The 14,549-nt window shown below is 34.0% G+C and overlaps 1 protein-coding gene across 2 annotated transcripts; it reads right to left on the reverse strand.

Moving 5' to 3' along the window:
- Window positions 1-7,908: 7,908 nt before the first annotated feature.
- LOC127105403 (signal recognition particle 54 kDa protein 2) lies at window positions 7,909-14,177 on the reverse strand. Of its 2 annotated transcripts, XM_051042588.1 has the most exons (10): window positions 13,809-14,177; window positions 11,287-11,386; window positions 10,901-11,054; window positions 9,755-9,905; window positions 9,523-9,671; window positions 9,269-9,369; window positions 8,993-9,150; window positions 8,664-8,778; window positions 8,187-8,539; window positions 7,909-8,107 (listed from the first exon to the last, which is right to left on the reverse strand). In XM_051042588.1, the coding sequence occupies exons 1-9, from the start codon at window positions 14,037-14,039 to the stop codon at window positions 8,211-8,213; spliced, it is 1,488 nt and encodes a 495-aa protein (XP_050898545.1). In that variant the 5' UTR covers window positions 14,040-14,177; the 3' UTR covers window positions 7,909-8,107; window positions 8,187-8,210. The 2 variants fall into 2 exon arrangements, with proteins under 2 accessions (XP_050898545.1, XP_050898544.1); XM_051042587.1 differs by having other exon boundaries at window positions 7,909-8,539.
- Window positions 14,178-14,549: the final 372 nt, after the last annotated feature.

Genomic DNA, 14,549 nt, shown 5'->3' on the forward strand with positions numbered 1-14,549 from the left:
ACAGCAGTAACATTGAACCTTCTTCTTGTCAAACTTATATTTTCCCTTCTGATGTTTCTTCTCATCAGAGTTGGAGACTTCTAACTTCTGATAACCACCACCATGTCTTTTCTTTGCCTCTGCTCTAGACTGCTTCTGATTCTTCTTACCATAAGACACCTTCAGAGCCTGCTTTACCTCTCTTTTAGAGGTTCTCTCAGTCAGACGCAACTCTTGTGCCTATAGACTTCTTTGCAACTCTTCAATCTAATGGTACTCAGATCCTTAGAATGTTCAATTGCTACAACAATGTAATCAAACTGAAGAGTAAGTAATCCCAATACCTTTTCAATAATTACTTGTCCAGAGAGAGTCTCTCCACAAGATTTCATCTCACATGTAATCAGAATCACTCTAGAGATGTAAATGGGTACTTTCTCATTGTTCTTCATGTTGAGATTCACATGTTGCTTACATAGAGACTGAAGCTTCACCTTCTTCACTAATGCATCACCTCCGTAGCACCGTACTAGTGTGTCCCATGCAGCCTTCGCCATCGTCGAATCATCGATCTTCTCAAACACATTCACATCCACACACTGATGGATGTAGAACAAAGCTTTCTGGTCCTTCTTCCTTGTATCTCTCTATATGTGTTCCTTTGTGCTTCAGTTGCATTTGTTGTAACCGCTGCATAACCGTCATTGGCGAGATTAAGATCATCTTAAGCGTCAAACAACACACGCATCTAAATCGTCAATTGTTTCCAATTTTTTCCATCAAATACTTAAAGCTTTGTGTTCAAGCTATCGTTTCCACCATTCATCTTCGATCTTGTACGAGAATTCACTCAGATCTCACCAAACACTCATGTTTCCCAATCCCTCAGAATCCAAAAATGTGATTCTTTTACTATTTTGAACTTCAATTCACTATGAATTTCATAATCGAAATCAATCACACACGCCTTACGTTCACTCGTGTTTCCCTTGGTGTTTCCTATGAATCTGAACCAAAACTCTAGATACCAATTGTTGGTGCACAAGAGGAAAAATATAAAGATAATGAAGATGGAAGAGATAGAAGAGAGACGTAACTAACTTCTAATATAAGATTAAAATTCTGTTATGGATTGCTTATGAAAATAGTTACAAAGTTGTTTAAATACACAAACTTAAAATACCACGTAGGATAAGCTAAAAAATGATATACCAAGCTGAAAATGAAATTACATCTAACAGTTGTCAACTCAATCGAGGGAATATATGATATTTAAAAAATATTAAAATGTGACGTGTATATGGTTTACCAATGGTTTTTTTGTTGGGTGAGGTAGAAATTTTTTCATAAAATATATTATGTGTAGTAGTGTTAAGAACAACACACACAAAGTAGTGTACGAAATCTCAGAAAGTGTTAGAGCAACTACATCAAACACAAGCAGTGCAAGAAAACACAATCAAATATTCTTCAAAATGCAACCAATTGAATAAATGTAGACAAGTAGCGAAATGAAAAAAAAAACTAGATTGAGAAATCTATAAAGTATATAAAATTGGAAGAAAAGCAACATGAAGAATGTTAGATTTCCAAATAACACCATGTATCCCCCTACCGATTTTAATAAAGGTTGGATACTTACAAGCTTGCAGAGCCAAAATGAAAGTGTATAAATTAATCTCAAGGTTGGATCTTCATAAGCTTGTTAAAGAGGGAAACGATTATTAGAAATGATGGGTCAATGAAAAAATGGGTTAAGGGTTGAAAAACGTGTTTAAGGGTGATGAGTTGTGAGAAAAGTTAGGGAGTGTGGTGATGGAAGGGTGATGGTAAATATCAGAGATTTTTACATAGATTGATAGTGAAAATCAGAGGTTTTCATATAGAAAAAGAAGGAGAAAAGAAAAATATTAAGGAAAAAGAGAGGTGTGTGTTGGCTAGATTTTTTTTTAAAGAGAGAAGAAGGTTGTTTCATATATTATAATAAAATATTTCATGTCAATTCAAAACAATTTCAAGTCAGCCAAATAAATACCAGCTGGAATGTCATGTTTGTACAACTTAATAAACTTTGACAAAATTTAACGGAAATGACCAATGTGACTAACGGAACTTGATTTAAAAAACTTAAAACGAATGTTTATTAAATAAGGAACGAAAGTGAAACCTCAAATTAAATTAAAGGAGAATACATTAAGCCTTTTTTTAACATAAACTTCTTATAATTACTTGTATTTTATGTACATATTCATTCAAATAAAGTCAACCACAATAAATAAATAAAAAAATATTATTATATATTTTAAATTTTATTTTATTTTACATTTCTTTAAATATTCATATTAAAAAAAATAAAAATACTAAAAAGGCAAAAGTTAATGTTAAAGAACACGAAATTTAAATTTTATGAAAATTAATACACAATTTAAAAGAAAAATCTTAATTTGTGCCTTTAGAAGACGAATTTGTTTAAAATTTCCTTGACAATTTTCATATGAAGTATAAAAGACACTAGAAGTCTAGAACACATTGAACATGAACAAAAGAGAAGAGATTAAAATTATTGGTGCACAAGGTGATAAAGATGAACAATGAACAAGAGAAAGAAGAGAGAATAATAATAAACTTCCACTACTCTTGAAATGGTTATAAAATGGTTGCACCGAAAAAAATGCACACACACACTGCAAAAGGAATAAAGGTACTAATGCTTACACCACTCACTTGCTTAAATACAAGTGGAACTTTAGGAAATACAAAATACCCCCTAACAAACTTTGTCAATAATTTCTGCAAAATATGAATTAATTCTAGCACCATCCCTTAATTCATATTCAGCTTAACCAAAACTAACAACACCAATTTCATCCCTCAAGCGGAGAAATTGATCAGTCTTGATCGCCTTCGTCAGAACATCTTCCAGCTGCTTCTGGGTTCTACAGTGCACAACTTTTAGCACTTAATTCTTACCCGATTTCTCATAAAGTGATACTTAGTATCAATATACTTGTTTCTTCCATGCATCATTGGATTCTTGGTAAGATTGATTGCAAACTTGTTATCAATCATTAGCTTCAGAGGCTTGTTTACCTCAATCTTCAGATCCTGCAGTAAATTCAGAAGCCACGCAACTTGATAGGCAATCAGAACACCTGCAATATATGCTACTTCACCGATTGACAAAGCAACAACTGGTTACTTATTGGAACACCAAGAAACAGGACTTCCTAGAAACTTAAACAAGTATCCAGAAGTACTTCTTCTGTCAAATTTGTCTCCAACCAATCAAAATCTAAGTAACTCAGAAGTTTTGAGCCAGTTTCAGCACCAGAAAGGAATAAAATTCCATACTTAAGAGTTCCCTTTATACCTCAAAATTTTGATAGCAGATTGATAATGAGACCGCTTCGGTTTACTTATAAACCTACTCACCATTGCAACTACATAGTAAATATCAGGTATGGTATTACACAAATACCTCAGAGACCATACCAATTGCTTGAACATTGTCGCATCTACATCATCAGAATCAGAATCAGAATCCAATTTCTGATTTATATCAGCAGGTGTGACAACAACTTTACAATTCAGTAGCTCAAACCTCTTCAGAAGCTCAAGTTCATATTTCAGCTGATGTAGAATTATGCCTTTCTCATAGTACATAATCTTCATCCCTAGAAAATAAAGCATATTTCCTAGATCAGTCATCTCAAACTCATTCATCTACTTCTTCTTGAACTTAGTTATCGCATGTTCACAACTTCCCGTTAGCAATATGTCATCAACATACAGACACACCATAATCATATTGCCTTCAGAAGTATGCTGAACATAGACACCATACTCCATCTCACAGTTCTGAAATCCATGCATCTTGAAAAATGAATCAAATTTCAAATTCCAAGCTCTAGGGGCTTGCTTCACTCCATACAAAGTTTTATGTAATTTGTACACTATCCGTTCCTGATTATTTTTCTCAAAACTAGGAAGTTGTGACACATAAACCTCTTTTTCTAATGGACCATTCAAAAATGCAGATTTCACATCTAAATACATCAGAAGATAATTCCTGTTAGCAGTTATTGCAATCATCAACCTGATTGTTTCATGTCTTGCTACAGGCACAAACACTTCAAAATAATCTAACTCAAGTTTCTGCGTAAAACCTCTCACAACCGACCTTGCTTTGTGTTTGCCAATTAATCCATTTGGCTTTAGCTTCACCTTATAAACGCATATCACACTGATTGCTTTCTTGTTCATTGGAAGTTATGTCAGCTTCCAAGTCTTGTTTCTCTCTATGGCATCAAGTTCTTCTTTCATGGCCTTCAACCATACTTTTTGCTTGAGAGTTTCTTCTGTACTCACGGATTCAGAATCTACTAACATGGTTCACTGAATAATTTCCCCTTCAGAATCTACTTCAGTATCATGCAACATGTCAAACTCTGCAAACCTCTTAGGATGTTTCTGATTCTTTGTGGCCTTTTAACTTGTTCAGAATCTTCTAATTCTGGAACAACATCAGATGTTGGAACTCCAAAAGTACCGACTTCAAAAGCATGACCACCTTCAGAATTTGGAATATTCCCAGAATTTGGACTACCACCAGAACCTGAATCACCATCAGAGTCTGGATCAGAATCAGATTCTTCCTCATAATCAATTTCACCTTCTGATTCTGACTTACTATCAGAATCATTTGTAGGCTCTGACTCATCTTCAGAATCAGAATCAATATATTCATAAGTTAACTTTGCACCAGAGTTTGATTGAGACTTGCTCCAATTTCATACCTCTTACTCTTTCACAGCAACATCTTTGTTGAATTCAACCTTATTAGTGAATGGACAATAAAGACTATAAGCACATGTACTATGATACCCCACCAATAACATCACATTGCTTCTATCATCCAACTTCTTTCTAGTAGCATCTGGAACATGTTTATAACAGACAGAACCAAATACTCTGAAATGACTCACACTTTACTTATCTTCAGTCCACCTCTCAAAAGGAACAATTTCCTTCAACTTCTTGGATGGACACCTATTGAGCATGTATGTTGCAGTGGCAACAACTTCTCCCCACAAAGTGTTAGGAAACTTCTTCTCCTTCAACATGCTCCTTGTCATATCAAGCAAAGTTCAGTTTCTTCTTTCAGTAAGACCATTGTGTTGAAGAGTATATGGAGCAGTCACTTCATGCTCAATTCCATTCTCCTCACATAACTTCTTGAAATCTATAGAGTTATACTCACTTCCACCATCAATTCTGAGGATTTTTAGAGTCTGACCACTCTATTTCTCAACCTTGATTCTGAATTTCTTAAATTCAGCAAACACCTCGTGTTTGAAATTTATAAGGGATACCCATGTCATCCTTGTGAATTCATCCACAAAAGATAATTCCTGTTCTCAGAAAATGGTCCACACGCATTAGAATGCAATACTCCCAAAGCATGCTTTACTCTTTGAGCTATTTCTAATGTAAATGGTAATCTTGGTTGCTTTCCTCTCATGCACACATTGCATGACTTTTCTGGTTTCTTAATTGGAGGAATTCCACGTACTAGTTTCTTTGAATTCAAATGCCCTAAGCTTCTGAAGTTTAAATGACCAAATCTTTTGTGCCATAACTCACTATCCTTCTTAACACTTGTTGCGCTAAGGCATTCAGAGTCTGCATTTTTAACATTCACCTTGAATGTTCTATTCCTTCTTGTTCTGAGTCCATAATCAGCTTCTGATTACAATCATACAACTTCAAAAGATTACCCTTCATGGTAATTGAGATTCCTTTTTCAATTAATTGACCTACACTCATCAGATTGCTCTTCATGTCAGAAACATACCAGACGTTCTGAATTAACGCAAATTTGTCATTATTCAGAATCACTCTAACATTCCCCATTCCTTCAGCATTGAGATACTTATCATCAGCATATCTGATCTTGGTCATCTTCCCAGAATCAAAATCAACCAGCCATTTCTTATTTCCATTAAGATGGTTTGAACAACCAGTGTCCATATACCACAAGTCTTCTAGAGACGCACTATCAGAATCAGAAGCCATTAATAGGACATGTTCATCATCATAACTTCTAGCTATATTCAATTCTTCTGATTTCCTCTCCTTGTTTGACTAACAATCTGCAGCGAAGTAACCAAACTTACAAGAATATCATTGAACTTTTCTCTTGTCATGCTTCTCTTTTCCCTTCTGACTCCAAGAAATTGAAGTTTCTGACTTCTTAGACCTACCATGTCTTTTCTTGGATTCTGACCAAAACTGCTTCTGGTCTTTCTTGACAAAAGAAGCTTTCAGAGCCTGCTATACCTCTCTCTCAGAGGTTCTTTCAGTCAGACGCAACTCTTGCGTCTCTAGACTTCTTTGCAACTCTTCTATTCTCATGGTGCTCAGATCCTTAAAATGTTCAATTGCTACAACGATGTATCAAACAGAGGAGTAAGAGATCTAAGTACCTTCTCAATGATACTTTCTTCAGAGAGAAATTCTCCACACAACTTCATCTATTTATGATCAGAATCACTCTAGAGATATAGTCAGATACCTTCTCATTGTTCTTCATGCTGAGATTCTCATACTGCTTACATAGAAACTGAAGCTCCACCTTCTTCACTGAAGCACCACCGTCGTAGCACCGTACTAGTGTGTCCCATGCAACTTTCGTCGTCGTCGAATCAACGATTTTCTCAAACACGTTTCACATCCACACACTGATGGATGTAGAACAGAGTCTTTTGATCCTTCTGCCTCAGATCACACTGAGTATTTCTTTGCGCATCTGTTGCATTTTCGAAAAGTACAACCTGAACGTAATTGTCGTTAATGAGATCAAGAACATCTTAAGCTCCAAACAACACACGCATTTGAATCATCCAACGATTCCAGTTCTTGCCATCGAACATTGGAAGCTTGGTACTCAGATTACCGTTTCTGTTCATCTTCAACATTGTGCAATACACTCAGATCTCACCTAAACACGGTGTTTCTCAATCCCGCAGAATCAAGATATGTTATTCTGTTACGATTCTGAACAGAAATTCAACACGAATTATCGAATAGAAAATCAATCACATAACGCCTTACTGTTTCACTCGTGTTTCTCATAGTGTTTTCTAGTGGATCTGAACCGGAGTTCTAGATATCATTTTTTTTCCAGTGCAACCATTTTGTAACCATTTCAAGAGTAGTGGAAGTTTATTATTATTATCTCTTCTCTCTCTTGTTCTTTATTATTCATCTTTATCACATCTATTTAAAAAAATGCTTATTAAATACAAGTGGGACTTTAGAAAGTACTAAAATATTCTCTAATAAACTTAAATGTTTCTGCAAAATATAAGTTCTGATAGTATATTTCAATAAAATTATTTTAAAAATCACTAGCTATTTTAAATAACTTTTAACAAAAAATTATTTTTAAAATTCAACTTTTTAATAAAAACTGCAATTTCAAATGTTTGTCTTTCACTATTTATATTATAAAATGTCAAAATAGTCTTTTAATTAAAAAGAATAAATTTATAAAACTTAAAATATTTTTAAAATATTATTATAAAAATCATTTTTGAAAATAAAAAAAAAATCTATTTTTTAAGCCAACAAGCCAAATACAATTAAATTTTAATTGATTATTAAATATTCAAATTTCAATTATAAATACAGTAAAATAATATGGATGATATAAATATATGATATATACTAAAAGTTAACATTACACAACAACAATGATTGATTATAAATAATTACGATTTCATCCCCCGTGAACACAAACACAAAACCTCTTGCAAAATGAGATGGATATTATAACCACGCATGATTTGATTTGTTATGCATTTCCACGTAATATCAGCCATTTATTTATAAAAGGTTAATGCTTCTCACTTTACTCTCTAAAGTAAATTGCCCAAGTAGAAAGGTCCAGTATATATAATTTTTAATGTTACAGTTATCAAGAAAAAATTCTGATTAACACCAAATGTTTTCACTGGTATCCGAAGACTAATAAATATACAGAAGTAGGGGTAAAATTGTTTTACATGAAAAAGAAAAAAAACACCCATTGAGTATTCTGCCGTCGGCAGATTGGTTGACAGCATATCTGAATCCAATTCAAACTGCATAAATTAGGCAATGACGAATCTGACTCTTACGAAGCACAAGAGTAAGTAATAACAAACCTCAGTTCATATGCCATTAAGAATCTACTTATCGCCACCGCCAAACATTCCCATCATGTCCTTAGAAGATCCCATCTGTTTCATCAAGCTCTGTAACCCACCCATGCCTCCAATTTGCTTTAGCATCTGCGGAGGGAGGATTTTGCTCATGTGGTTGGCATTCATGTTTCGGGATAAGGCACTCATTTCTCCCTTCTTTGGTATTTTAAGCCCTTTCATTTTGCTCCATATCTTTGCAAGACGTTTGTACTCTTCCATCATCTCCATTACTTCCCTAACTTGCCGACCAGAACCTCGAGCTATTCGCATCATTCGTGACTCATTCATGAGCTTTGGGTCTGAACTATCTAATTCTGAAACCACGATAGTAATTAAAGGTTAGCATGTGAAGGTGTACTGTTCCAATGACAACAGTGAAATTAGTGCACATAATGTTGATCTTCCTAAACAATTCCAAAAAAAAGTTCCAATGCTTGCCTTTATTGGTCATTGAGTCCATCATCGTCATGTAACGCTTAATCTTTGCCTGGCTTTCCTTCTCGCGGCCTTTTGGCATTAATTCAGAACTAAATCCGGGCAGCATAGAAAAAACCTAAATAAATTAAATCAACAATTAATTAGTCCTCCCCAAAGAAAAACCGAGAGCAGCCCCTCATTACATTACACAAGAACCACCATCTGGTTTAGTGCATCAAATGAGAATTAATGTAAAGAACAACAACCAAAGTCTTTTCCTATCAAGTTGGGGTCAACTGCAAACTAATATGACCATAGTACAATCTTAAATATAATAGGGTGGTGGTAACCTGGCCAATGGGACCCATTTTAAGAATATTCTGAAACTGCTCGTACATAATCCTCAAGGTAAAGTGTCCATCTGACAGCATTTGAAGCAGTTCGGGCTGTTGATCCATAGGAACTACTTCATGGATTTTGTCCATGAACCCTGACAAATCTCCCATGCCTAGTTCAAAACAAGACTGAAGATTAATATTAAGGGAACGGACACATCCATATACATGCTTGAAAAAGCGAGGCATATCCTAAAACTCATGTCGGGACAAAAACCAAAAAGTACATACCTAATAGACGACTGACAAATGGTTTAACATCAAAAACTTCAAATTCATCCATGTGTTCTCCGGTTCCAATGAATATGACAGGACTCTTTGTAGCCGCAACACTAAACATAAAAATTGAATTAGATTAGATTTACAAATGATGACCACAATTACAAAAATAGATTATCATAACACAATCGCGTGCAAGCATCATATTTACAGAAGTTGGTGTTATATCATATAAATATAATATGATCATATCCGGTAACACTTACGCACTAAGTGCACCACCACCCTTTGCATGGCCATCCATTTTAGTGATAATGACAGCTCCAACTGCAACACTCTGTTTAAATGCTTGAGCCTGATCAAAAGCAGCCTGACCAATACTGCTATCCATGACAAAGATAACAAGATCTGGTTTCTGAATCAATGCAAATAAAAGGTATTAGAGATTATTGGCTTTCGGAAACAGACATTGATGCATACAATATCAACAGAAAATACCGTTGCTTCTGAAACTTGGCGCATTTCTTCAAAAAGAGCAGCTTCTTGTTTGTGCCGCCCACTAGTATCAACAATTATAAGATCACAGTTTTCTTTCCTGAATCTTTCCACACCTTCCACAGCAATTTTCACAGGATCTGACTCCATATAGCTGCAAAGTAATAATAGGGCATGGCAACCAAACAAATTATTCAAGCAAATGTGATTTATGTAAAAGCAAAGAGTTGTAACTTGTAGGACAATGTAAATGATGGAATACGGTATCCACCCTGAACTAAAGTAAAAGAGGAGAAATGGAAATCGTAAGAGAAATCCAAATAGATCCTTGGGATAAATAAAAATAGAATGCTTTTAATTTTTGGTTTTATTATGGATGCTTATCTTCCAACCAAACAACAACATAGCTTGTCTTTGAATATGAGAAAGATTGTATTCAATCACCAATCCTCCATGTTCTTAATTGACTAAGAATTTCCTTTTTCCTTAGTCTTCTTGCCTTTTATTTTTTTTGCAAAAAAGAACATCAGAAATTGAAAAGGCCATAACATTTGGTAGGAGCGGGAGCCAAATATAGGCCTTGGACTTGGCAATTGTTAAAGGTGATTGGACATTCTCAATCTCACCACTGTCCTTGGTGATTTATTGACCCAAATAAAGCACGAAATGTGTTCCTGCCTAGAAAGCCGAAAATGTCACTTTTTTTCTAAAAAGCAATTGCCTAACTCTGAGACGGTGTAAACTTCTAGACTACAAAGCAAATCCAATTTCAAACAACTCTACATGATTCTTCTAGAAGCAAATCTTCATATCATATTGTCTTTCCAAAATGAATCGGCCAGTTTTCATGAATTATTATCCGTTTCATGGTTTCAAAATCTACTTACAGAATATGCCTTACCATGACAAAATCCAATAAAGAAAAATAAACTGGCTTTGTGCGCATCAGCATCTACAACCTTGAATTTGTTATCAAAAGCCATGTATGAAGCATGTCTAGTAAACGGAAAACATAAATAACCTCAAGTTTTATTCAACTACCACCATTAATTCACTTCTCACAAGTCATGAATACTGTAAAAGTACCCGTTGAAGTGAGTTTACATGCAATATTAATCTATAATAACAATTAACAAATGGTAAGAGTACCTTCCATAGAAAGGGATCTTAGCTTTAGTAGCATTTTGCTTCAACTGATCAAATGCACCAGCTCTGAATGTATCTGCACATACTAGAGCCGGCTTCCAGCCTTTCTTTTGATGATAAAATGCATATTTTGTACAGGTAGTGGTTTTCCCAGATCCTAAATTCATTCAAGAAGCATATAAGCACCCATCAGTACGCGCAAATGCATTTTTTATTGGAAAAAAATGGACAAACAATAATTGTAAGGAAAGCCACATCTTGCTTGCCAAATGCATACATCTTGAGTATGCATTGGATTGTTAATTTACATCCCAGTATCATTTGCATAAATTGAACATTGAAGTATAATATGAACAAAAAGCAGGAAAACATATTTAATTGAAAAACACCTTGTAAACCAACGAACATGACAACACTAGCTTTTCCTTTTTTGGGAGTGAAAGAGGGCTTTCCAGGATCCAAGATATTGCAGAGTTCATTGAACACAGCCTAGAATCATATGAATTCATAAAATATTACAGATGAGTTAACATAAGGAGTAGTCACGATAAATGTCAACTACAATCAACCCAAAATCCAAGCCTCTTCTAAAGTCTAAGATCAATTATTAGTACTAGACATCCACTTCTTCTAAATTTAGAGGTTGAATTGTGTACAGTAAAACATGTTAATCCCAGGTTTAAAAAAAGTGAGGAATTTCGTCCCGAAACCCTAATAGTGGTTGCGATAGTGGTTTGAGACACAAATAGAAGCCGCTACACCAGTTAGAGGCTGAATTGTGTACAGTAAAACATGTTAATCCCAGGTTAAAAAAAAGTGAGGAATTTCGTCCCGAAACCCCAATAGTGGTTGTGATAGAGGTTTGAGCCACAAATAGAAGCCGCTACACCAGTTATTGTTGAGGGCGACTCGCAAGCCAAAAGCATTGCGCCGAATCCTACCACCGCAACGCTATTCTGCTATAGCGTGTTATTGATAACATAAACAAGTCACTAAGCATTCCTAAGCAAAAGAGAGGTAAATGCTACTCCCTCCGTTTCAAAGTGACTGTCGTTTTAGCAAATAAAATTTGTTTCAAAATGACCATCATTCTAACTTTTCAATGTAGAAATGATTGTCACTTTTCTAATTATGTCCTTTAATTATTACTCTTTACACTACCAACACATCAATAGAGCTAATTTAGTAAAAGTGTAATATTTTATGACAATATCATTATATTTCTTAATCCGTGTGCAAAAACCTTAACCGACAGTCATTTTGAAACGGAGGTAGTATACTATAACTCTATAAGTCTTATTACAACAACTAAAATTGAATTATCTTCTAATTTATGGAGTTTCTCAAATGTGACAAGTATTTATTTCTTAAATTACTAAGGCACGCTTATAAGTTTATAGGCAATAAAGGAAAAGTTAAAGCTTAATGAGACCTTTTGAAAAGGCTTGGGAGCATAACTGAATTAAACTAATGTAAAACATTATTACTTAAGAGACTCGTAATTATGACAATATGGTTTCACCATGTTTTAAGTTCTTGGTTAAAAGTTTATCCAAACGAACTCTAAGGATGCGTTTGAAAGATATTATATTTACAGTTTATTTGAGGACATAAACACTTGTGTAAGTGTTCAAGGGAGCTTCCGAAGATAGACTATGACGTGTGCATTAGTTGTTTTCAGCTTATTTCAATAAACCTCCCACAGCAGCTTAGTAATACAGCTTACAACTTTAATAAAAACAGTTAAATCACATTTCATCTTTGATCATTGAAATAACTTAGATACATTAGTTGTTTTCAGCTTATTTCAATAAACCTCCCACAGCAGCTTAGTAATACAGCTTACAACTTTAATAAAAACAGTTAAATCACATTTCATCTTTGATCATTGAAATAACTTAGATACATAGACACTTATATGCTAAACATTAATTCAATAAGCACTTGATTTATCTCTTGATCCAAAATAACTCTTAAATCAAACTTCTCAAGCCATGCCTCATAAATCAAAGCACATAGTAAATCAATCAGGCTGCAAAGAGCATTCCCATCCATAGAAAACAAAATTTAGAACGTTTCCCCATAAACTCTAATGCAGAATACCATATCACACTTCAATCCTAAAACTCAATACATAAACATATATAGTAAGAAGCACGAACACTGACATGGACATCGAACACTAACACGTCGACGGTGGAAATATACAAGACACCAACAACAATACATATATAATTTAATAATCAAATAAAATATGTACATCATCTATAACATATCTATATTCAAAATGAAAATTTATATATGCATCTAAATTGAGCAATTTGTTTTATTTACAAAAAAAAAAAATCAAGCAAGATGTACTAGTATTTCACCTTCGTCTATCTACCCATCTCCTACCGGAAAAAAATATAATGCAATCAAATTTAAAAATCTTTAATGAACTAATTAATAACCATACTTGAGTCATCCAACATGTGTAGTGCAGGTGTCATACGAGTGTTGCACATGTAATCAAATTTAAGATCTTTAATCAACTAATTAATAATCATCCTTGAGTTATCCAACATGTGACATACGGGTGTTATATGAGTGTTGGACACTGACCCATGTCCGACTTGACACGCCTAATTCGAAGAGTGTATGTGGTTCATATTTTAAACAAACAAACTTTAAATATCTAATTTAAAAAATAAAAAAAAGAGAGTGGATACTCAATTTTGCCTCTGAAGTTATCTGACTGTATAAACCTAATACCCTGTATTAGCAAAACTTCAATGGTCTTTAAAACTATGAAATATTAATCAAATTCATCCTACAATGAAATTAAGTTAGAAACCTAATTTGATAAGACCCTATAATTTCATGAACGAAATTAAAAATTTACTCCAAGATCAAAGAGGGGAAATTTTACTTGTTGGATGATCCTGCGTTTGTTATGACCAGCAGCAAGATCATCGAGATTGACGATCTTCTTGATATTGGTCTGCATGTCACGAACCAGCTTGAATTGAACATCAGATTGAAGAAGAGCGCGAGTGATTTCATTGAGACATTCGTTGAGAACTTTTTCATCGATGATTGTGGCATTGCTCATCTGCTGAAGAGCACGCGAAATGCTCCCACCTAATTGTGCGAGAACCATCTTTCCTCTTTCTTCGAATTGCTCCGATTAGGGTTTGGGGTTTGAATCGCCGATCGGAGATTTTTTTTTCCTTCGCCGCTGGTGGATGAAGCTGCGTCGTTATTGAATGATAGTAATGTTTTTTTTTATATATTTTACATTTCAATTTAACTGGATCCGAGACATTTTTTTTTTTACAATTATTTATGCGGTTAATGGTTGTGTATGTATGTGCTTTTTTATTTATTTATGCGACTAAATTGATAGCATAAACAGTTTTAAAATTAATACGAAAGTTAAACTCTTTATGCTAACAATTAGTCGTAAGTTAAATTAAATAAAGTTGTATAGATGTTAATTTATGAATTAATTCATTTTTTTTCTTAATTTAATTTATTATTTTATTTTGGTATTTTAATTAAAAAATATTACATTATAATCCTTTAAAACTATTATGTAAGTTTTTTTTTATTTCTTCCATTAAATTTTAGTAAAAGAAGATTAACTATCTACGTGGCAGATATGATTTGA

The sequence above is a fragment of the Lathyrus oleraceus genome, chromosome 7, assembly GCF_024323335.1.
Source record: "Lathyrus oleraceus cultivar Zhongwan6 chromosome 7, CAAS_Psat_ZW6_1.0, whole genome shotgun sequence".
Lineage (NCBI taxonomy): Eukaryota > Viridiplantae > Streptophyta > Magnoliopsida > Fabales > Fabaceae > Lathyrus > Lathyrus oleraceus.

Coding starts and splice junctions, on each gene's coding strand:
- LOC127105403 (XM_051042588.1), bottom strand. CDS start 14,039: ATGGTTCTCGCACAATTAGGTGGGAGCATTTCGCGTGCTCTTCAGCAG. Junction 9,672..9,754: donor GCCAAGTTTCAGAAGCAACG/GTATTTTCTGTT, acceptor GCATTGATTCAG/AAACCAGATCTTGTTATCTT. Junction 9,151..9,268: donor ATTTGTCAGTCGTCTATTAG/GTATGTACTTTT, acceptor GTTTTGAACTAG/GCATGGGAGATTTGTCAGGG.